This window comes from Narcine bancroftii, chromosome 9 (assembly GCF_036971445.1).
Source record: "Narcine bancroftii isolate sNarBan1 chromosome 9, sNarBan1.hap1, whole genome shotgun sequence".
Classification (NCBI taxonomy): Eukaryota; Metazoa; Chordata; class Chondrichthyes; order Torpediniformes; family Narcinidae; genus Narcine; species Narcine bancroftii.
In genome coordinates this window covers 7181705-7207094 of record NC_091477.1, presented here as the reverse complement: position 1 = coordinate 7207094, position 25390 = coordinate 7181705, and the positions used below count along the sequence as shown (strand labels likewise).

Genomic DNA, 25390 nt, shown 5'->3' with positions numbered 1-25390 from the left:
TCAATGTGGCAGGTACCAAGTGATTTCTTTAGGCAGTCCTTGTACCTCTTCTTTGGTGCACCTCTGTCACGGTGGCCAGTGGAGAGCTCGCCATATAACACGATCTTGGGAAGGCGATGGTCCTCCATTCTGGAGACGTGACCTATCCAGCGCAGTTGGATCTTCAACAGCGTGGATTCGATGCTGTCGGCCTCTGCCATCTCGAGTACTTCGATGTTAGGGATGAAGTCGCTCCAATGAATGTTGAGGATGGAGCGGAGACAACGCTGGTGGAAGGTGATGCCGGTAGAGGACCCATGATTCGGAGCCGAACAGGAGTGTGGGTATGACAATGGCTCTGTATACGCTAATCTTTGTGAGGTTTTTCAGTTGGTTGTTTTTCCAGACTCTTTTGTGTAGTCTTCCAAAGGCGCTATTTGCCTTGGCGAGTCTGTTGTCTATCTCGTTGTCGATCCTTGCATCCGATAAAATGGTGCAGCCGAGATAGGTAAACTGGTTGACCGTTTTGAGTTTTGTATGCCCGATGTATTTTTACATTTGCTACATAAAGGACACTATTTGATCTGCTGAGTTTCTCGAACATTTTGTGTTTTTACTTCAACCACAGTGTCTCCAGGTTTTTGTGATTTACTCCAAAGCCGTGAGGCTACAATGCTAACCAACCCTTGCGGCATTATGCAGTCTTCCTGAGAACGAGGGTGTGGACTTTATTTCATGATATGAAACAAGAAGGTCTGCAGAGAATGTGCTGGAGAAACTCAGCAGGTCACGCAGCATCCATAAGAAGTAAAAGGGTAACCAACGTCTCGGGCCTGGGCCCTCCTTCAGGTTTCAGACAAAGCGGAGACTCCCGAATGAAAGTGTGAGTAATGAGGGAGGAGAAGAGGAAGAGTCTAGGCTCAAACTGTTGGTAACTCTTTACTCCCAATGGATGATTCAAGATTCCTTTATTTTCGTGTCAGAGTATAGAACATGCGCAACATTGCACAATATTGCCTACGATAAAGCAGACAAAGAGTCAACATTAGTGTTGCCCCGGAGCCCCTTACAGTATAAGAGGAAGAGCAGCAAAAGGGACTCCCCTTCGGCACTCTCTCCAATTCCGTCTCTCATGCCTACTTCCCATGAGTCAGTCTCCAGCAGCCCATGCAGGTGCCCCCACCTACAAGTTGCCCACAACCTGCGTGCGCCGCTCAGCCGCTGAGCCCCTTGCTGGTTTGTCACTCCCTGCTGAGTTTCTCCAGCACACTGGCGAATGGCCCAGTCTTCTTATATTGTGTATTTGTTAAAGATTACTTGATGCATTTTTGATTATGTATTCAAATATATTTGGAGCTGTGAGCTGCAGTCGAATGATTATTTACTGACCTGCCCTCACTAGCAGCTTGGCACCGATTGGAGAGTATGATGAAAACTATGCAAGTTTTGATCATACTCTCTCCAAGATACAACAAGCAACTTGCAGTGGCTGTTTAGCAACATAACTCATTGCCCTGTCAATCAGAATGTTCCACCTCATGCAATCAGAAGTGACGAATTGTCCCAGAATTGGTTGGGGTCACCTGCACAAACTGTTGTGTCTTTGATGTTGCCAAACTCATCCTGTAATGATGTCAGATTTATGAACCCTTTTACCTTAATGATTAATTCCTGGCATGTGGGCATGCTCAGCTCAGTCACGATGACGTGTTCTGATGTGAAACTCTGACTGTTCTTTATCACCCACTGATGCTGCTCGACCTGCTGAGTTCCTCCAGCAGATCTTTTTATTTCTGTCAAGCTCGGTCTCCCAGCATGGCAGCTGAAATGAAACAAAAACAAGTGCAGGAGATACTCAACTGCCCAGTCAGCATCTGTGGAGATAGAAGTTGAGTTAATATTTCAGGTTGAAGGTCTTTCAACAGATCTGTAGGTAGTTATCAAGTCAAGTCAAGTCTATTGTCATCTGATTGCACAAGTACAACCCAACGAAACAGCGTTCTCCGGTCCTCAGTGCAAAACACACAGTCACACAACTTGACATAGCACACATACAGACAAACAATACATATGCAGGACATGTATTCATATATACAAATAAATAAATATTTGTTTGTGGATGTAAGAGTCTCGGATGGTTAGAGCGAGCAGTTCCTTTAGTCGTTCAGGCTTCTCATTACCCGTGGGAAGAAGAAGTTGTGATGTTTTGAGATGCAGAGAAAGAAACAAGGAGGAGAGATGAGTTGGGGATGAGATAGTGGGAAAAGTGATTGACTGAGATTGGAAGAGTGCAGAGAAGATATTTCCAGGACTTGAGGAACTGAGTTACAGGGAAAAGTGAAACAGGTTAGGGATTTATTCTCTGGAATGTAGAAGTGAGATTTGATAGGTATGCAAAATTCTGAGGGGTATAGATAGAGTAAATGCCAGTAGGGTTTTTCCAATGAGATCAAGTGAGACAAGAACTAGAGGACATTGATTAAGGGTGAAAGGGGAAATATTTAAAAGGAACATTGGTGGAGGGAGGGGGAACTTCTTCCTGCAGAGAGTGGAGGAAGTATGGAATGAGGTGCCAGCTGAAGTAGTGAACGAGGGCTCAATTTTGACGTTAAAGAAAAATTTGGATTGGTACATGGATGGAAGGGGTATGCTGTGTGCAGAAGCAAACCATTCAGGCATCAGGTCTACTCTGCAAGAAAAATTTAATCTGTTCCCTGGCTCTTTCCCCATAGCTTTGCTTTCTTTCCTCTCTCGACTACTAATCTAGTTTTATTAAATTGTTCATTTAAAAAAATTTAGACATACAATACGGTAACGGGCCCTTCCAGCCCACGAGCCAGTGTGGCCCAAATATGGGGTAGGTCAATGGAACTAGGCAGAATTATGGTGCAGACTCAATGAGCTGAAGTTTTTGTGCTGTAGTGTTCTATGGTTCTATTGAATGGCAAATCCAGGCCTATAACTTACTGTGCCCATTGTCCACTCTTTCTCTTCGAAGTCAGAACTTAGAACAGTACGGCACTGGAATTGGCCTATCTGCCCACAATATCAAGGCTGAATATGACTAAACATTAGACTAATACACTGCTGCTTGTACATTATACAGTTCTCTCTATTCCCTGCACAACTATGATCCTATCTGGAAGCCTCTTTCATGTTCTTATTGTTACTGCTTCCATCTTGGCAGCCCATTCCAGGCACCCATCATTCTCTCTGTAAAAAAGAAATTGCTCTGCCTATCACCTTCAACTTCCGCCCCCAAACCAGACACTGACTAATGCATCCACCATCCTCACTCCAAACTTCCCCTAACATTGAGGGTCAACGTCCATGACCAGAAAGAGGCCAATCTCCAGCCGACAGACCTTGTCTCCAAACTGCCTGTGCTGTCCTACCCTTCCCACCACCACCTCGTTGAAATCTCGTGGGTGCCGGAGAAGTCTTCGCACATACCATCACACACTGGCCGAGGTTTCCAAGCTCTGTCACACTTCCCTATAATCGTGCCACCGACACCCCCACCCCCGCCCCCGACCCATCACACATCTGACCTCCAGACTGACAAAACACCCTGCTGCAGGAATTCTGCTGGTTGAACAGGATCAGTTGGACAAAAATAACGGTCTACGTTTTGGGATGAAGGTATAGTGGGCCAAGCGACAATGCGGTTAGACGGGCAAAATTGCTGCCCCAGTCGTCCGACACATGATGGCGTGAGCCCGCCTTCCCTTATGAGGAGAAGCCCGCGGTTGACAACACATGTTGCCCGGGAGACGGCGCTGCTTCCGTGCTGCACGCCACTAGACGGGAAATGATGCCGCGATGTGCTGATGTCACTTCCTAAAGCCAACGTACCCCTCACAGGAAGTGGGCAGTCTCCTCAAGCAGCGCGAGTAATTCAAAGGGAAGTTCAGTTTATGGTTCACCTCATGCCGTGTGGACGTCTCTCAGCTGACGCTACAAAACCCTTCCTCAGGACTCAAAGAGCGGAGGAGAGGTAGCTGCTCTGAAGTGGACAGTATGGAAGGCATTGGAGAGGCCGCAGTGGGGATTGGTGGCCCAGGAAAGGTCAAAGGATAGGGGTGGTTGACTGGCAGGTTCTATCACCTCCCATGTATCTGACCACCGGATCCTCTTCAAGACATTATGCCTGAGAAGTGTATGGTGCCAACTCAGTGGGTACCCAACACAACGTGCCTTCCTCGTGAATCTGGTGGTTTTTCTCTCCGTTAGAAGAAGAAAGTTCCAAGGGCTCACGGCCAATCCTTGATGCAAATGAAAGACCACACCCCGGTTTCAGAGTTGCCCTTGAGAAGAAACATCTTCAAACTATCCCAACAGAATCGATTAAGTCTCGTCTCACACCTCAGGGGCTGGAAGCATTTCCTTTCAAACCTTTCCCCACAAGGCAACCCGCCCGCTCCAGATGTCAGTCTCTGAAATGTTTCCAATCCATTGGCACCTCTCTTGGAAAAGGTGATGGATGCTGATTTCAACATTCCGGACGTGATCTTGCCACTGATTCTTAAAATATTAATATTCATCTAAACAGTGATAACAATGTTTCATGAGTATCGATTAGAATGGAGTCATAGTATGATTAATGCTGTGTGCAGAAGCAAACCATTCAGGCATCAGGTCTACTCTGCAAGAAAAATTTAATCTGTTCCCTGGCTCTTTCCCCATACCTTTGCTTTCTTTCCTCTCTCGACTACTTATCTAGTTTTATTAAATTGTTCATTTAAAAAAAATTTAGACATACAATACGGTAATGGGCCCTTCCAGCCCACGAGCCAGTGTGGCCCAAATAATGCTTTCTCTTAGAAGAACCACAGTTGTACTTGCTGGCGTTACCCCCTTAAGGCAGTGAATTCTCTCCGATCTTTTGCCAGTTGTGATCGGTGAACTGCTCAGACCAACCCTCAGCGACACTAACAGTATTTATTTATTTTTATATCTGTACCTTTGATCTGCATGTGTCTCGCTTGTCCGTATGTGCGCCATGTCTGGCTGTGTGTATGCATGTTTTGCACAGTTTTGTTGGGTTGTACTTGTTCAATCAGGTGATAAATAAACTTGAACTTGTTCACGATGATTTGATGCTGTCATCAGTGCCACTCCTACCTGCCCTCGAGCCTTGAACATACCTTTGTCGCTGCTGGCCATTATTTCTTCCTGTCTTTAAGGAAGCACATCCTTCTTATCAGCCACAACATGTTGAGGCATGTCAGTAATGGAGCATGGAATCCACTGACTGACAGGAGGAATTAATCATAGATCATGCTATAGACCACAGTATTAATTGTGCAAGGGTAATATACTGACTGTTAGCCCATTGGAAGTGAGGGCTGATCAAGAACCTATCTGTCCCTACACCCAATTACCTGGCCTCCACAACTGCATGTGGCAACAAATTCCATAGATTTATCACCCTCTGGCTAAAGAAATTCCTCCGCATCTTTTTTCTAAGTGAACACCCTTCCATCCTGAAGTTGAGCCCTCTTGTCCTAGGCTGGTGGTTTTCAACCTTTTTTTTCCCCCACTCACATACCACCTTAAGTAATCCCTCACTAACCACAGAGCACCATGCTTTCCCACCATGGGAAACAGCCATTCTACATCTACTCTGTGCTGAGTTTCTCCAACTCTTTTGTGTACTGGATGTGAGCCCATGTTAAGTTTCATCCAGTTTCATAGTTTCACCTCTGATGACTAATCTCCCCTTCCTCAGCTCTGTCCTCTTGTTACCGAGTTTCTCGACCAAGCCATTCCTTTGCAAAGCCTTGACCTCCCTTGGGCATTCTAGGCGAGCCTCTCTAACTTTGACCAAAACACTATCTGCTGGAGGAACTCAATGGGTCGGACATCATCAGTGGGAAAATAGCAATGTCAACAGGGATAGACGTTGTGGGTCGGAACCCTCGACCAACTCTTGAAGGGTTTCGACCCGATACATTGATGATCTATGGCCTTCCACAGGTGCTGTTGAGTTCCTGCACCATCTAGCGTACTGCTCTACCCGCAGATGCTGAAAGTCCCACTGAGCCCCTCCAGCTTCTCAGTGTTTGAGCATTAATTTAGGCTGAGAGAGGAAAGAATTAAAAAGGGGCGAGAGGGGCACCTTTTCCCAACAGCAGACGGTGGGGATGTGGAACGAGTTGCCAGGCGCGGTGACAATTGTAATATTTAAAAGCCATTTAGGTAGGTACATGGATAGGGATGGATGCAGGGGTAATAGGACTAGCTTGGTCAGCATGGACACGTGGGGTCAAAGGGCCTATGTCTGTACTGTCAAACTGAATGACTATAGAACCATGAATATGAGTATTTCGCCATTGGTAAGACCCTGAACTCTGGAATTCCCTCCGCAAACCCTTTCACCATGTTTTCCCTGTGGTGGCACATTTTTATTGCATCAATTCTGTCAAAACCATTCATAGTTCCAAGGGTTTTTGTTCAGTCACCATTAGCCTCCTTTTCTCAGTCAGTCCTTCCCCGAATTTCTGATATTGAAGATTTTCTCTGGGCTCTATCCTCCCCTTCTATAAACTAATTCAACTTTATGCAAACTTTTAAGTGTGGTGTATGCAAAAGTTTATGTAGAATTTGCATAATGTCTTGACCTTTCTATTCTGTACTTTCAGAAATAAACTCTCGTGTCTGTTTGCTTTATATTTTCTGGCCATACTGACCTTTGCTGCAAAAATATGCAAAAAATTAAAACAAAAACAAATTGCAAGGAAGAAAAGGGAGAAAAGAAGAAACTGCAGATTAAAGAAAAAAATTAGACATACAGTACGGTCCACGAGTGCGTGCCGTCCAATTTATAGCAATTAACCTACCTCTCCGGTGTGTTTCGAACGGTGGGAGGAAACTGGACCCCCCCCCCCGGGGAAAACCCACTCACACATGGGGGGAACGTATAAACTCCTTACAGACAGCGTGGGATTTGAACCTGTAAAGGTGTAGCACCAACTATGCCACCCCAGATGTGATCTTGACCAAAGAAGGAGAAGGTGGAGAACCTTATGGGTCAGTCCTTGGAGAGAAATGATCAGTCAAAATTTCAGGGGGGGTGAGAAGAGAGAGAGAAAGAGAGGGAGAGAGAGAGAGTTTGTGTATGTGTGAAAGTGAGAGAGAGAGGAGAGTGTGTTTGTGTGTGAGAGAGAGAGAGAGAGGAAGGAGGGAAAGAAAGAAGGTTTGGATCTCACAGTACTTAAATTACATTTAGTCTTAATTATATTACAATGCAGGAGAGTAAGTAATTATTTTCAATACAGTAAATCCACTCAGAATCATGTGATCAGCACCAAATAATGTATCTATGATTTTGGTGAAGAAGATATTTTGGGTGGAGATCTTGGGTATGTCTTTTTTGAAATAATCCCATTTGTCCTTTTACAACTTTGAGGAGGAAGATGGCACTTTTGAGTCTCACTTCCAAGTCCTGGGTAAAAGAGATGTTGATCTTCTTTAACTTGATCTTAATCTGTTTCTTCTCATGTAACTCAATCTCCCAATGGCCATGGGTCTGATGGGTTGAGAAGTCAGCCAGTGCCATCATGGGTAATAATCTTCACTCCATTAAGGACATCTATAGGAGGCACTGTCTTAAGAAAGCAGCCTCTATCATCAAAGAGCCTCATCTCCCAGGCCGTGCCCTCTTCTCCCTGCTCCCATCAGGAAGGTGGTACAGGAGCCTGAAGATGAACACCAAACACTACAAAAAGAGCTTCTTCCCTTTGCCGTCTGATTTCTGAATGAAGAATGAACTACAGACATTACCTCATTTTGTTTTCTCTTCTTTTGGACGAGTTATTTTTAAATCGTGTACCTACAGAAATGTCATTTAGAGGAATGTTTGCCCCTGTGCAATGCACAATATTGCTTGTGCAAATTAACAAATTTCATGACACATGTGCACAATACTAAACTTAACTTCTAATCGTTATTTTAAATATCCCAATTCACGAGCTTGAGTTCTCCTTGAGTGTTAAACAACGGAGTCTGCCGATGCTGGGATCAAGTGCAAAATCCAAATGTGCTGGGGAAACGTTTGGGGGAAAAAAAATCAGGAAAGAGGTCTCGGTGCCTCAAGACTTGCACCACCACGTTCAGGAACAGCTGCTCCCCCTCCACCACCAGACTCCTCAACGACAAACTTAGTCAGGGACTCATTTCAGGATTCTTACTTGTGCACTTTATTGATTTTCTTTTGTTCTCTCTTTATCGCACAGTCAGTTTGTTTACATTTGTTATCTGTTTACAGTTCTTTTCTATGCTTACATGTTTACGCTGGCTTACAGTTTATTTTCTGCAATACCATTAGTTGTAATTCTGCTGTGCCTGCAGGAAAAAGGAATCTCAGGGTTGCATGTGATGTTGTGTATGTACTTTGACAATAAATCTGAAACTCAGCAGCATCCATAGGTAATCAGCATTTTAAGCCTAGGCCCTTCATCAGGCTCCCTCTCCTCCACCCTCTCTTCACCTTTTTGTTCGGGTCTCTTCCTGTTTTTGTTTTGCTTATACCTGACGAAGAGCCCAGACCCAAAAGGTAGGTTACCCTTTTCTTCCCATGGATGCTGAGCGACCTGCTGACATTCTCCAGCATGTTTGTGTACTGCACAAAGAGCTCTCCTTATCGTAGCCAGCATTTCCCTTTCAGCCGACATGAACTGATACATTGCATTCACTGTTTATACGGTCATGCTGAGTGCAAATGGCTAATCGTTGACACAGCAGGGACCATGTTTTCAAACCTCTTTGCCAATGTGATAGTCAATTATTTCTTCCTGTTCCTTTGTCTCTTCCTCTCACCCTATTTCACTCACTCCTCTTCATTTCCTTCTTCCAATCTCAGAAACAGAATTAGAAATTAAAAACGGAAAAAGGTAGTCATAAAATTGTATGCATCTCGTATTTATAGCACCATGGGGATCGTAGTCTGTCATTTTGGACCCAGACGAGGATACTTGCAAAGGTTTGGAATTCTCTACTCCTGAGTCATAGAGAATGGAAACAGGCCCTATGGCCCAACTAGTCCCTACCAAATAAATTGCCCATCTGAGCTTGCTCTCTCTGCTTGCTTTGGCCCAGATCCCTTTGCCTTTTTCTATTCATATACCTGTCTTTGTAAAATGTGCAATTGTACCCACCTCCACCAATTCCTCATTCCATAAAATGTGAATGCTCAACGGGACCTGGGGATCGGGAGGGAATGCTGACAAGGCACGGGAAGAGCGGTGGAGCAAATACAAGAGGCCACTGCGGTCTGCTTCTCCTCTAATTCCTGATGTTCTCCTGTTCCTGTTGGGAAAATGGTCAGGATGCACCTTCAGGGCTGGGATTGTGGGCAACAACCACTTTGCATGAGTCAACAAAATTAATTGGAATACCCCTGCACCAACTTAGATTTGTATCAGCAATTTAAGTGATGGCTGTGGATTCTTTCATCTTGTTGCCGATGGCTTTGCTGTCTGTGGTGATATGTTTCCTCCATTGTATATAGTTATGGTTGACTACTGTATATATGGAGCTGGCCCACCCACTGAGGACTCATACCCTATGACACCTCCCCCGTGGTCCTGGGCCATAAAGGACAAGCGATCTCTCCCTTCCTTCCATTCCTATACCTGGATCTGGGCCAGCAAGGTTCTTCTGTATTTTAAAGCCTATCATTCTCTCAGTCTAGTCTCTGTGGTTACTGGTCGTGCCCAGTACTGTCTCTGCTCAGTTCGCCATTTCCTCCAGTTCTCTCTTTGGATTATAATACTGCTTAAAAATAAACCATTCACTGAGAAAGTTTTCTCCATTAAGTAAGTCAGTCAAGTTTATTGTCACCAATTACACGAGAACAACTCGACAAAACAGTGTTCTCCAGTCGTCGGGGCAAAACACGCAGACCACACAACCAGATATAACACAACATATGCAGGACAAGCATTCATATATCCAATAAATAAATATTGTTTCATGAATTTGAGCCTCTCAGATGGTTAGTGTGAGCAGTTCCTTTGGTCGTTCAGCATCCTCGCTGCCTGTGGGAAGAAGCTGTTCCTCAGCCTAGTGGCACTGGCTCAGATTCTCCTGGATCTCTTCCCCAACGGGAGCCGCTGAAAGTTGTGTGCAGAGTGAAAGGGGTCCTCAATGATTTTAAAGCTAAACTCCGTCCCCTTCTGGCAAACAGGATATGTCAGGGCGCAGGGCTTCTTCACTATGTGGCCTGAAGTCAATGTTCCAGCCAGGATGATGTGTACAGACGGCCAATGAGGGGTGCCCCAGAGGACTGAGCCATGAGCTTGCTCCAATGCCGTCAGCCCAACGGGCTTCCCTTTCCTCCCTACAAGTATTAACTCCCCTTCAGAGCACCTTCTGTTCCTCCAACCCTCTCGTGCATGCCCTGCCGTTAGCATCCCATCAAGGGTAAGAGGGCAAGCAAATTAGCAAAGGGTCTGATTTGCCCATTTGCAGAAACCAATCAGATTATGGCACTTAGTGATTTGAAATCTGAAACCTCCACTTCAAAAGATAAGTGGGACCAAAGCAGCCTTTAATGAAGCCTGGAGAATGACCTTTTGGGGGAAAAACGATATATAAAGTGATTTTTTTTTTGCGTGTACATATACGATGGGTGAACCTGACCCTCAGATAAGTGGAACTCGTGCTGAATTAGCTGATGCTTTGCAAGGTTTTGGGGTGCTAAGTTCACAGTCTCTGGAAAGCAAGGTTGAGCTTTTAATTGATGCTGGATTGACAGCTCGTTCAACGGGGTCAGGCAAAACATTTCCTCTGCTGCATCCTGCACATATTAAATAATTATCCGGTCATTCTAGTCTGTATTCCTCCGCCGTGAGTTCCTGATTGATGGAAAATGGGTGCAGTAATTACTGTAGGATATGTTTGGTGCTGTCATCATAATTGTTGCCACTTCTGGCCTTTTTGAAGGCCAGAGATTTCAGCTGGGTGGTACCGGCTGTCAGTGTCCAATTTCAAGAAGGCTGTTTTCTTCCTTGATATCCTTTCCACTTCTTGTCAGGAAGGATGGGGAGGCTTTAGAAAGAGTGCAGACGAGATTTACCAGAATGTTGTCTGGATCAGAGGTTATGAGCTCCAGGGATACATTGGACAAGCTGCTGTTGTTTTGGAGGCCCAGGGGAGATCACAAAATGATGAGAAGCATTGATGTGGAGAAAATTACGAGAAGCTTCGAGGGGGTACACAGGCAGAATAATTTTCCCAAGGTAAAAATGTCACATATTCGAAGACGTTTAAAGTTGGGAAACATTAAAGGAGTTGCATTGATCATTTCTTTTCAATAATTTATGTTATAGGAGCAGAAAATGACTGTCCTGCCATCAGGGCCGGTGCCAAACTATTTTACACCCTAGGGAAGGCCAACTGCTTGCACCCCCCCACCCAAAAAAAAATTGCCAATTTTAATTTTCAAAAACAGATGTTTGGGAGAAAAAAATGAAAAGCACGAAACTTAAAACTGATGAATTTATTTTACATTGCCAAAACAAGTAAGGCATCAATCTTTGATCAGCTTTCTGAAATTCAAAAGAAAATATTTTGGCGCACAAATCATTTTGAATTAAAGGGCACTCGGTAGAATCCTGCCTCCCAGCAAGGTAAATACAACATTAAAACTTTTAACTTCACACACTTTTCCATTGATGAAAATAGAGAACCTGCTCCCAGATGGGTTCGTCGAATCAATTAGCAAACCATGTTAACAGGTAAAAGAAATGAGGAAGTTAAAATGAAATGAAGAGAGTGGGGAGGGATTTGATTTGAGCAGAAACTTCACTGCCAAGCATTTGGGCTGAATACCCCCTATCTTTGCTGTAACTTCGATGTGATTTACTAAAGCTAAAAGAAGTGTACCACTGAGCCTAGATCCAGAACCCTGGCTTATCTTTAATCCTAGGCGCTTTCAAGCTGCCTTGTAAAACAGGGTTAACCAGGCAAATTGCCCGGTTAGTGCCCCACTCACAAGGCAACTTGAAAGGATCTGACCCAGTCAGCAGGCTCCAAAATCAACTGGGTCCCTGCCCTACCTGGGAGGTAGTCAAGGAACCCAGTAAACTTACCTAGGTCTCGTCCACTGGCAGCTTGAAAATGAAAATGGCTGACGCGATTATTCCGGTGATGTCAGCACTTGCGTGAGAGCATCACCGGGCAGTATGTTGGCACCAAGTTCAAATGTGGAGGAGGAACTTCTGCAGTGCAGGTCAGGAAAGGGGATATTATAACGTGGTTTAAACGTGCTTCCCAGGAAGAGTAAGGTTAAAATCTTTTACTTCATTTCATCCGGTGAGTGCATGACGCGTCACTCATTGCGGGGGTTGGGGATGGGCAAAATCCCCCTTAAATTGCCGGGTTGGTGATTAAATGGGGCGATACCCCTGCAGGTTAAAAAGTGCTGGGAGCACCTTCGACCCATTAAATGCACCTGGGTCCTAGCTTAAAAGTGCCTACTGATAACAGATGCCGTCTTAAGAGTTAGTTCTAACAGTTCTTAGACTAATACCTCATGGAACCAACCACCCAGGGTTTAGCACTGAACATAGCTCCTGAGGGGAACTGGGGAGAGGGAGTGCCAAGGGTGGAACCACCAGGGTGGGGGGGGGGATGGGGGAAGAGGACAGGGGAGTGGGTCAGGACAAGGGAGACTGGCGTTGGTGTTAGGATGGAGCGGAAACCAGGGGAAACAGAGGGGGGGGTACTGGAGAGGGACTGGGACTGGAGAGGGGTGTGAGAGAGGACCAGGGAGGGAAGGGGGAGCAGGAACGGGGGAGGGAGGGGGGAATGGGTACTAGGGAGGGAGAATGGGAACTGGGGAGGGGGGCAACAGAGACTGGGGAGGGGGAAAACAGGAGAGAGGGAGAGATGCCCTGGGCTCCAGCAACTCAGCATTGAGCCAGAATATTTGCATTCCCCCCACCTTCTCCCTCGGGTATCCACCATTCCTTTGCTGTCCATGAGCCTATCACTCACCGGATAGTGTCTCAATCACCCTGGTCGCTCCATATTGGTTAGGACACTGCACCCCCCCCACTGTGGTCTGCACCCTAGGAGGCTGCCTAGTTCACATAATGGTAGTGCCAGCCTTGCCCCGTCATTTGATCGTGAGCTGATCCATTTAATCATGAGCTGATCCCTTTTCTTACTCAGCCCTGCTGCCTGGCCTTCTCCCCAGAACTTTTGACGCCCTGGCTAATCAACCTATCAATCTCTGCTTTAAATAAACTGAATGACCTGGCCTCCACAACTGCCTGTGGCAAAAAAAATCCAAAGATTTACCACCCTCTGCAACACGGTAGCAGGCCCTTTCGGCCCACGAGCCCATGCCGCCCAATTACACCCAACTGACCTACAGCCCCTGGTACATTTTGAACTGTGGGAGGAAACCAAAGCACCCGGAAGAAACCGACGCAGGCACAGGGAGAACGTCCAAACTCCTTAGAGAGAGCGTGGGTTTCAATCTCCAGTCCTGATCACGGCACTGTAACAGCTTTGCGCAAACCGCTAAGCTAACTGTGCCATCTTGTCCTACACATTCCCACCATGGGAAACAACTGTTTTAATGAGATCACCCCCACCACCCCTTATTCTCCTAAGTTCAACGAGTACAGGTCAAGAGCTGTCAAAGACTCCTCAGATGATAACTCTTTCATTCCCGGAATCATCCTCGTGAACCTTCTCTGAACCCTCTCCAATGTCTGCAATCCCTTTCTTGAATGAGTCTGCTCACAATACTCCAGTAAGAAATAGTTCAAAGCAGATACAAAGCAGCATTGAAGAGGCTTCTCGATAGATAGAATCTGCAGGAAGTGGGGAGTATGGATCATGCAGAAGCAGCAGACTTTTACTTTAATTAGAGCATCATCATGTTCAGCCCAGACATGCAAGTGAGCGGGACTGTTCCTCGGCCTGCACCATTTACATTACACAATTTATATTTAAGAGCAGTTTTTACATCAAGCAGAGTAGCCAGAGTCAAACTCTGCACCCGGCCCTCGGTGGCCAGGTGGTGCCTTAAATGCTCATGTTTTGTGGGGCAAGTGGGTCTGAAATAAGGTCGACTGGGGTCTTAACGAACTACAGAGCCCACAAGAAGGTTTGAGTAGCCTGCTGCTCCTACTTCAGGCTTTCCTATGTTGATGGAGGACTGCCACCATGTGCCCTCTGTCTAACATTTTGTGAGACGTGACCCTGGACTTGTGTTCCCGTAGAATTGGGAGTTCTGAAGAATCTGTTGCAGAAAGCAATATTTTCAGCCTTCTGGCACCTGGGGAAAGAAAGGCTCTGTTTGCAAAATTAAATACTGTGCCGCCCACTTGAGAATACTATGGATAAAACTTTAAATAACTTGTTGAACTACATGTCACTGTATCATAGAAAATAGGTGCAGGATTCCATTCAGCCCTTTGAGATTTCCAGTGTTCAATATTTTGAAAAGACATTTGGACGCGAGTCCAAAGGATGAGGTTATGTGCCAAATGCAGGCAAATGGAACTAGCCCAGATTGCCAACTTACTCAGCATGGACGAGTTGGGCAATTAAATTCCATGCAGTGTAGCTCCGTGACTCCAAACGAAGGCTAGGTGTCAGCATGAGACCCTTCATCAGAAACAAAACTGTCTCAGCTTGTGACATTAACTCTTCTTTTACCCTTCATGTTGCCTGATTTCCCAACTGTTTCCAAGATCTTCTGCTTTGATTTTAGATAAAAAGCCAAAGGTTTTTTTAAAAAGCAAATTGGATGGTAAACTGAGGGAAAATAATAGAAAGTAGGATGAGAAGAGAAATGGCAGGAGACTCCGTGGGCGAGTTGACAGCTCAAGTTTATGGTCACGTACCAAGATCCAATGATAGAGGTTGTTTTGCGAGCAGGCCAGCCGTCATTTCAATGAGTAAAAGACGGCATAAAAGGGCTGAGTGGCAGAGAGGAATCTGATGGTACGGAGCCCTCAAGTCAGGTTCAGTCAGGGGGCTAATAATGGTGGGAGCGAAACTGATCTCGCATTCATGAATAATCTTCTTGATGGGGAGGGGGTGGTGAAGAGACTGTGGCCAGGGTGGGATGTCTTTTTGTATCTTGGCTACTTTTCCAAGACAGTGAGTGATGGAGGGGAGTGTGTGGGTGATGGGATAAGATATAACAATTCTGTTGCTCTAGTCTATAAATTACAACATTGGATTGGTGATAACTTACCTGGTGAGCTGATAATGTTGCATTGACAGAGCTAACCCAGCCACTCCTACTGAACAGTAAAGTGATTAAGGCGAAATGAAAATATTTCAAGGAATGCAAGCTCAATGGAATCAATGGGCCAATACACCTTGCTTCCGGCCGTGGTTATAGGGAGAGCCCAACCTGCATGTTGTTGACCTTATTCACAGAATATTGAACATAGAAACCTACAGCACAGTACAGGCCCTTCAGATCACAGTGTTGTGCAAACTTAATAACCTACTCTAACAACTCCCTAGAATTTCCCTACTGCAGAACCTTCCATTTTTCTAATTTCCATGTACCTATTTAATAGTCTCTCAAAGAATCCTATTTTTACCTGCCTCCACCACGTTTGTTGGCAGTGCATTCCATGCGCCCACCACTCTTTGTGGGAAGACCCAACCTCTTACATCCTCCACTGTATTTACTCTCAAGCACCTTAAAGCTACGCCCCCCTCATGTTATCTATTCCAGACCTGGGAAAAAAGCTTCTGGCCATCCACATGATCGATGTCCCTTGTCATTTTTAACACCATTATCATGTCACCCATCATTCTCTGTTGCTTCAAGGAGAAAAGACCAACCTCTCCACATGAGGCCTGCTCTCCGATCCAGGCTGCATCCTTGTGAACCTCCTCAGCACACTCTTGATAGCATCCACATCTTTCCTGTAGTGAAGTGACCAGATATGAACACAATATTCCTTTGTTTCCTTCGCAGCTTCCGCATAGAAGAGTGACCTTCTCCACGGCCAATCATTCGCAGGACCTGCAGGACCCCTCCCAGCACAGTTACTATGACAGCGGGCTTGAGGAATCGGAAACACCAAGCAGCAAGTCATCCTCTGGGCCACGACTGGGGCCGCTCGCTCTTCCTGAAGACCACTACGAGCGTACCACCCCCGATGGCAGCATCGGAGAAATGGAGCACCCAGAAAATGGTAACTCGCTTTTCCACTTCTCTTGTTGACTGACATTCTAGTTCATTCTTAGAGCACGGTGGCATTACCTTCAGCATATGGACCGGAGTAGGTCAAGGGGAAAGGCCCGTCTGGCCTTTCCAGAGGCAATTAGACAGGAAGAGAAAGATGGTCACCTCTAGGTTGTTCATGTCCCAAGGAAAATGCATTTCTTGAATCCAATGGCACTTGGGCCATGAACAATTCTTTAAATTCTGGAACTAGAGCTGGTTAACTTGGGAGAATAGGAAGAAGGGAAAGGCCAAGGAAATAATGCTACAGTTTGCATTGTAAGAGAATCTTCTTAACTGAAAGATCGCACGTTTCCTGACCTGAGTCAGGTGGAGTGGTCTCCATTATCCTGATATGGATGAGAGCAACGTACCCCAAGGGAAAGAAACTATTTAAACTCTATTGTGTTCCTTAGGGTTGGGATTGATTGAAAGTGATTTAAAGTGCTTTGGAAAAGTAAAATTGTTGGCCTACACAAGAGCTGCACTCCAGTTTGGTTTGGAAATGACCTCTAGTTCCAAAAGACATGGGTCCCATTTATGGACTACAAGTGCCTTATTTTTTTTTTGATCTGTAATTCCAAAAACCGGCAACCTCCAAACACCGACACTTTTCTCGGCAGATGGTACCTGCTCATCGAAGATGGCGTTTGGTGCCGAACATGAAATCTTCGGTCAACTCCCATGTATTCTGTCGCGATCCACATTGCTAATTAGTGGTATCATTACTTTTTGAGTACCCTACCTATCACTCAACTCACGTTGGAAAATCCCGTGCCATTATGCTACTTTATAAGCACCTCCAAATCGCCACATACTGACGCCTGTCCAGCATCGCGGCACTTTCAGTCGGCCTAGCAAAGCTACTCATAATCCCCCACACAACAGAAACAAACCACTGTACCAGCACGCGGTGGGGGGCGGCGAGAAGGGGGCCATTCCTCTGGCGTTGGTATAGTGATGGATGGTGGAGGGGGAGGGGAGGTTGAAGAAAGAGACAGCAGTTCAACTCGGGCGGGGGAGGTGGGGGGGAGAGACGGCAGCACAACTCAGGTGGGCGGGGGGGGGGGAGATGGCAGTGCGACCTGGATGGGTGAGCGAAGGGGTGGGAGAGATAACAATATGTCTCGGACAGGCGAAGCGGGGGGGTGGGGGTAGAGACAGCAGAGCGACTCGGGTGGGCGGGCTTCAAGGGACCGAAATCCGAAAGATTCCAAACAGTGGCAGGTGTCCGGTCCCGACGGTCCCGGATAAAAGGTTAGGCCCCTGTACTATCATAACCTCAAGATTTAGTGCTGTTGCGGAATTTTGGCATGGTGCTGTCCCTCTCCAAGTTGGAGTCACTGGATTCATGCACATCAACTTTCAACCTTGCTTCGAGGACGGGGCCTTGACTTTTCTCTTTTTCCTTTGTCCTTTTTTTCACTCATTCGTTTCTTTTTGTTGTAAAATTTAACTTCTTTGTATTCATTGTGTTCTGGATTTCCTCGTTATGAGAATATTTGCAATTTTTTTTAGAATCTTGTATAATTTTACTGTTCAATTGTTTATTCTATAAAATATTAATAAAAATATCTTTCAAAATAAGAAAGGACCTCAAATTTGACCCAGTGCCCATCTCGACAAAAACTCCAATAGTGCAGTGGGAGGGCGACACTGGCTTCTTAAATCCAGCCTCTCTGGTTTTGCTGTCATAACGGTACATGGATGTTGAGACATCGGAAGTGTCCACGAATCAGAGGTCAGAATGTATTGTCGTGAATGCCCGTCATCAAATTTGTTGCCTTGCTGGCAGCAGCTTTGTGCGTCATAAGTGGAAAAATTGCTATTGATTTTACATTTCCAAAGACTCGATTTTTAAAAGTTTAGCACAAAAGAAGAGGGAAAGGAAGTGAGGGATTGTCCATTCAGGAATCTGATGGCAGCGGGGAAGAAGCCATCCCATCAGCTGTGTTCGTCTTCAGGCTCCTGTTGCTGCTGTGGGAGAAGATAGGTGGGAGATAAAGTGGTGCGGCTCCTCTTGTTCTCTGATAACAATCACTGTGAGGTGAAAAAAAAATATATAATGGGTCTAAAGGCTGAGAAATAGCCTGCGCCTCATCACCCAGGGTCTTAACAGAATTGGCTGCAGAGAGAGAGAGTGGGTGCATTGATTGTTATCGCCAACAATTCCATTCTGGATAGGGAAACTGCAAATTTCATAGGATGATTAAGTTCAGGAGGTCCTCCGGGATGTTGCCTCGATAGGAGGCTTCAGTTATGGTGACACATTGAATGGGCTTGGCTTGCCTGTCCCTGGAGTGAAGGAGGCAACAAGGTGACCACTAAAGTTAGGACAGATAAAAAACACAGGATATGGGTTAAGGGTAAAAGGAGAAAACTTTAAAGAGAACTTTTTGGGACCGTGGAATGAGCTGCCAGCTGAATTGGTTAATGTGGGCTCAATTTTGATATTTACGAAAAATTTGGACAGGTATATGGATTGCAGGGGTATGGAGCAATATGGTCTGGGAACAGGTCAGTGGGATTAGGTAGAATAATACTTTGGCATAGGGGAGAAGCGTCGATGGGCCTGTTTCTGTACTGTAGCGTTCTATGATAGGGTTGATAGTCAAGTTCAGAAGGATATCAGCCAAATGCAAGGAAATGGGACTAACTCAGCTGGATAAATTTGTCGGCGTGGACGAGTTGGGTCGAAGGGCCTGTTTCCATGCTAGTCTATGATGAGTTCAGGGACAGTTAGAGAGAGGTTGATTGGCAACAAGTGATTATTTTGTTACAATTATTGGAGAAACACGTTCAAGTGTTCCTCCCCACTGCACCACTGATGTGGACACCTGCAGAAAGGCATGGGGGAACCATCTTTAATGACCTGGTGCCCCATCCATTATTCACCCAGGCGAGGATGGGTCTGGGGAGTTCAGGTCGAACATTGCCGGTTCTAGACCCAGCATCTGGACTGAGAGTGGAGGGGAAGAGACCCAATCAAAATGCCAGCCACTGCGCCCCACCCCCTGACCCCCTCCAAAGATATTGAGGTCCTCCCAGCAGGTCATCCTTCCAGCATCTCAAGCCTCCCCATAAGGTGAAGTTTGGAGTTTATAAAATGTGTACGTGTGGGTGTATCTGAAGGGAATGGGAGCAGTGGATTCGAAATCCTGACAGGAATGTTAAAATGAAAGGAAGCCCTTCCTTTCCCAGTGGACATGAACGCTCGATTCTCCCTCTGAATCGTTGAGTTAGCTTAACTGCCGCTTCCAGTGCAGGTGCACAGACAGGAACAGAAACAATACAGTTCACAGGCACAACCTCTGGATTGCACATTGAACTAATTACTGCTGCTTTTACGTGCAGTTGTGCTCGTATTGTGCAAGGTATGAACCGGTCCTGATTGTCTTCGTCAAGGCTGGCTGATTCCCACAATTTGAGCCTTTTATAATTCTTTTGTTTCATTTCTGTCCCTCCTCATTCTCCCACTCACCATTCTTGGCAATTGACTATTGTTTTAAAATTCCACTTCATCTGAAACCCAATGCTCTAAACATAGGTTGAAATCCTTCTCCCCTTCCCTTTCCCACAGCCTTTGGCTGGCAGCTATTTAAATAGATTATTTGTGCCTGTGTTTCTTTTGACTGTCTTCCTCACCTGCTTTTTCCCATCCTCTGGCATAGATAAAATGAGCTGAAGGGCCTGTTCCGGGCACCGTCGCTTCCTCAGTTTCCTGGCTTCAGACTGGAGCTCAGAGGGATGGCTCCTCACCTTGAGTGGGGATATCCCTATGGACTTGACATCAGCCACTCAAATTTAGGCAGCCATGCACCCCACAGACACACTGGCACACATTAACAAACTCTGCAGGAATTCGCACACGTGCATGCAGTCACTCATGCACACACAAGGGAAAAAGCAAATGAAATACTGGCATTCATTGCAAGAAGGATAGAATATAGGAGTCGGGATATTATGTTGAGGCTTTATAAGGTACTGGTGAGCCCTCACTTGGAGTACAGGTAGACCCCGGTTTTCGATAGGGTTCAGTTCCGCGACTCACATTGTAAGGCAAAATTATCTTAAGACAAGGCTACCTTGTACAGGCAGCAGACTGAGTTGCTTCCTGGTCCTGCCAGAAGGCTGACCTGACGTCCCCACTCCTGCTGGCACCCTTGCCCAATGGGAGCATGGACATCGGCATCCTGGCAGCAGCGGGGACATCAGTCCTCTGAGATGGCGCCTGGTAAATTGGGTCAGAAGCGTCACCTCACAATCTACGTTGCAATTTGGAACACCTTTTCTCCCTCTTCAAGCTCTCTCTCTCTCTCTCTCTCTCTCTCTCTCTCTCTCTCTCTCCCCAGCGACGGCAATCTGCTCATGTGTTCCAAATCACTTTTTTTTTAAAGAAAAAACACCATTGGGTCTGTCAAAGCATGTTTCCTTGGTGCCACTACAAGAAGAGCATCACCAAAACATCGTAAGTAAGGATCTAGCTGTATTGTGGGCTATTTTGGGCTCCTCATTTAAGAAACGATGTATTGATGTTGGACAGGGTTCAGAGGAAGGAAAGGAGCATTTGACAGGTCTTGTATTTATTGAAATTTCAGAGAATAATGGATCTCATTGAAACATATCTGATGTTGAAAAGCATGGACAGAGTAAATGTAGAAAGGTTGTTTCCCATGGTGGGAGAATCTAGTGCAAAAGGACACAACTTCAGGACCGAAGGGCGTCCGCTTAAAACAGAGATGCGTGGGAAATTCTTCATCCAGAGGGTGGTGAATCTGTGGAATATGTTGCCACAGGTGGAGACCAGGTAATTACATGCATTTAAGGCAGGGATTGTTACCCAGGGCATCAAAGGTTATGGGGAGAAGGCCGGGCATTGAGGGAAAATGGATCATCTCATGTTTGAATGGTAGGACAGACTCGATGGGCTAAATAAGCTATTTCTGATCCTATGTCTTATGGGCTTAAGCATGATTAAAACACAGACATGCACAAACTGGGGTATGCATGCAAACATTCACCTGCGCAGAAAAAGACAGACACAGGCACACAAAATATGCATGCAGCCTTTCACCTACATATGCAATGACACTCTCTCTCTCAAACACACACAAATAGACACTGTTCTCTATCTAGGAGTATGGTGGAGGCTTTGTCATGTATATTTGAGACACAATCGACTGCAAATGTTGGCATCTGCATTTCTTCTCCCTTTGTTCACCTTTCATCTCCCATCCCTTGGCTTTCACATCTGCTGCTGGACCTATTGAGTCTTCCCAAAAGTCTGTCATTGGCTGATTGTGCCCGATCATTCCTGTGACAGTATCTTGTAGCACGGGGAACATGTTCTGAAGCCGAGATCAGATCAGCCACCGATTGTACTGAAATGCACTGCAGACTCAAAAGCAAGTGTATGCTCCGCTCTTGCTCCTGTTTCTGTTCCTAGAGCGCTGTGAAGATGTAGAAATCTCAAGTCCAGGGCCGAGTTACATTCACGGGGAATATATTTTGGGGAAGCCGATGCCTCCACTGTGTTGATGAAGTGTTTTAAGAATCCCAAGAGGAAGCACAGTTGCAAGCAGGGAATGGTCGGCCTCTTTGTGAGAGGATTAGATGAGAGTTCATTCACACGTGCATTGAAATTCTGACTTGTTCCAGGCAGGTAAGAGGCACCAACTACAATGGTAAAAATTATATTCCCACCATGGAAAAACAAATTTGAAAGGGGGAGACAATAAATATTTAGTTGCAGTTAGTGCATGAACAATAATTGTCATTTCAGAATTGCAGACAGGTTTCTTTTTTTTTAATTATTTTTTTTATTTTTCACACCATAAATCACATTAGCCATGATACACACTTTTTCTTTTTCACACATTTACAGTGACTTTTTTCTCCCCCCCCCCCTCCCAATTGCAGACAGATCTTTGATGATGGTTAGGATTAAGGTTGGGGTTGGACAGGAAGGCTCAAGAACCTGATAGCTGTTGGTTAAAAAACTGTTATTGAACCTAGAGGTGCTGGATGACTGGAGCCTCTGGGCAGTTGAGTAGTTAATAGTGACCAGCACTCCTGCCCTCCACTTAATCATCCTTTCCGAGTCGAGGTTAGTGTAAGAAGGTGTGAGGTCACACATTGGTACAACATGTGGGACATTGGATTAACATCTTGGCCGGCAGTTTTTACAGTCGCTGTTACTTCAGGGTGGGGAGAAAAAGAGAGAACAAATTGAGTCAAATCCATTATCATCCGATTGCACAAGTACAACCTGACGAAACAGCATCCTCCAGTCCTTGGTGCAAAACATGCAGACACATAGCCGGACATAACACACATACAAACACTTCACATACAGGACAAGTATTCACATATGCAAATAAAGAAATAAATATTGTTTCATGAATATGAGAGTCTCGGATGGTTAGTGGGAGCCGTTCCTTTGGTCGTTCAGGATTCTCACTGCCGGTGGGAAGAAGCTGTTCCTCAGCCTGGTGGTGCTGCTCTGATCCTTCTGGATCTCTTCCCCCGACAGGAGCAGCTGAAAGATAGTGTGGAAGAGGCTCTCAATGATTTTGTGCGCCCTCTCTTCAGATAATGATCCAGGTAGTAGATTACATCGATGGGGGTGGAGCGGGGGAAGAGAGAGACTCCACTGATCGTCTCTCCCACTCTTATGGTCCTGTGGATTGACCAAAGCACTGGTGCATTGAGGCAGGACTGAGAAGCCATGCAGCTGCAGTGTTTTATTCTCCCTAAGCTGAAGAGAGCAGCTTAATTAATATAATCGCTGGGAGAAGCCTCACCAGTAGGTGCAAGGGTGTCGACCCAAGTGGCCCACGCACATTCTGGTGGTAACAGTACAGACATTTGACAGAAGAACTTAGCTGTTCTCTCGATGTTTGTCTGCAATCATCTCTTGCTCCACTCCCTGCATCATGTTGATGGTGTAGCTTGCTGGAAAATGCTTCTTGTCTCTCCCTTTTGTTGTATATTCATCATGTAACATGTCAGGATAGTGTTTGATTCTGTGGGGGCTGTGTGCCGTGCTGCGAGGGCTGCCTCAAGCTGTCTGCTGTTCAATAACGCTCCCACGTGCTCTAATTTAATATTTGATGGCTTCTACCAGCTTGGTTGTCACACGGGGATTTGATATTGTTTGTGACTGCAATGGTAGCTCTTGCAATGTCTCCTGAGGTGTCTCTCGAGGAAGTAATCAGGATGTTGAGTGCATCTGGCATTTTAAGCATGCCAGACCAATCGGAGTTGATGCTGTTGCTCAGCTCTTGGTGACAATGTCATGCAAAGTGCCAGACTTCACCGCTTTGAGCAAACTCAAACCAACCAGGAAAATGGCAGGTGGTGACCCATGCCTGGAAATGAGTCACCTGCTCAGAGTCAGGGCCAGCTGCTGGGCCGCACCAGAGACCCAGGTTTCCTCCTGATGTTCACTGCTGTCTGCAATACACAAATGCACTGGAGAAACTCAACCCCGCACTGCCCGACCTACCCCATACCAGAATCAGAATTTATTGTCATGAACGTGTCACAAAATTTGTGGCTTTGCTGCAGCGTCACAGAGCAAACATTCAAAAAAACCATATTACAAAATAAGTAAAATTAGTGCAAGAAAAGAAAAAAAAAGAGAGTCAGGCAGTGTCTGTGGTTCATTGATCATTCAGGAATCTGATGGCGGCAGGGGAGAAGCTGTCCTTGTGCCGCTGGGTGCCAGTCTTCAGGCTCCTGTACCTTTTCCCCATGGTAGCAGAGTGAAGAGGGCATGGTCTGGGTGGTGGGGGTCCTTGAGGATAGAGGCTGCTTTCTTAAGACATCACCTCTTATAGATGTCCTCGATGGAGTGAAGATGATGTTGCATGCCGAGTTAACAACGCACTAGGATTTTTTCTTGACCTGATTCTCCATCCTTCCCCCAACCCCATTGTTTCCCAACCCCACACTCCCTGACTCTCCCTCCTCCTCTCTATCCCCATTGTTTCCCAACACCACACTCTCTAATTCACCTTCCTTCCCTCTAACCCCATTGTTTCACACTCCCCGACTCTCCCTGCTCCCCTCTAACCCCATTGTTTCCCAACCCTGCACTGTTCGATTTTTAACTCTTACCATGACCTGCTGAGGACCTCTAGCACATTTGTGGATTGCACTTGATCCCAACACCTGTTGGTTTCCTTGTTTAACAACTTTGCTGTCTGTCTGACTTTCTCCCTATGACCACATGAATTCCTTCTTGCCGCTCCCAACCTGTCCCGGTTTTCAGGTTAATTACCCATGATTTGATGGTGTGTGTTAAAACCTGGAAAGAATTATTGAGAAAGTGGGGAGAATAAAAATGGGTTCAGTGGTAGATGGCAATAGTCTGAAGAGTCTGCTTAAAGGTAGAACAGCCCAGCCCAGGAACAGACCAGTCCACAATGGCTGTACAGAACACAATGTCAATTTAATCTCTTTGAAACTGAACACCTCTTCATCATTTATCACATCAAATAATTAAATAAAATTACTAATTTGAATTTTAAAAATAAATCCCAAGGGATTTTGATAAAAAATCCTGGCCTGCAATATTATGTGCTTTTCAATTCATTCCCTTGCTGACATGTCTATCCATGGTCTCATGCACTGCCAGTCTGAGACCACCCGCAAATTGGAGGAACAGCACCTCATCATCCATCTGCCACCTTCTAACTGGATGGCATTAACATTGACTTCTCCAAACCTTTTCCCTACCCCATCTTCGACCCTCTGCCTCCTTTCCTCTATATTTTCTCTCTCCTGCTCTCTCTCTCTCCTCTTCTCTCTGTCTCCTTTCACAGAGCCAAAATCAATTCTCACCTTTCCTCTTAATGTATCGAATTAGCACCTTTTGTCCGTTGGTCTGGACTCCTCCCTCGCCCAGTCTTTAATTCAGACACCTCCCTGACTTTAGCATAGACTTTGAAGAAACAGCTCAAACCCAGATCAACAATAATATATATTTGTTTTCTATGGACGCTGAAAGACTGGCTAAGTTCTTCTGGCATTTTGTTTGTTTTTACGACAATCACAGCATCTGAAGACTTTTGTGGTTCACTCTTTATCTCTCTATTACATGAAAATGGGCCCTTCAGGTCACTGTGACTATGCCGACCGATTTGCTTACCCACACCAGTCCCTCCTGCCTGCATTCATTCCATATCTCTCCAA

General features: G+C 45.7%; 1 protein-coding gene across 3 annotated transcripts in view; it reads left to right on the top strand.

Annotated features, from left to right (window-relative positions):
- LOC138743161 (protocadherin-1-like) overlaps positions 1-25390 on the top strand; it is a 431442-nt gene that overhangs the window by 252553 nt on the left and 153499 nt on the right. For all 3 annotated transcript variants that reach the window (XM_069898070.1, XM_069898068.1, XM_069898069.1), the window contains exon 3: positions 15944-16163. In XM_069898070.1, coding sequence (XP_069754171.1) covers positions 15944-16163 — 220 coding nt within the window. The remainder of the gene's footprint in view (positions 1-15943; positions 16164-25390) is intronic.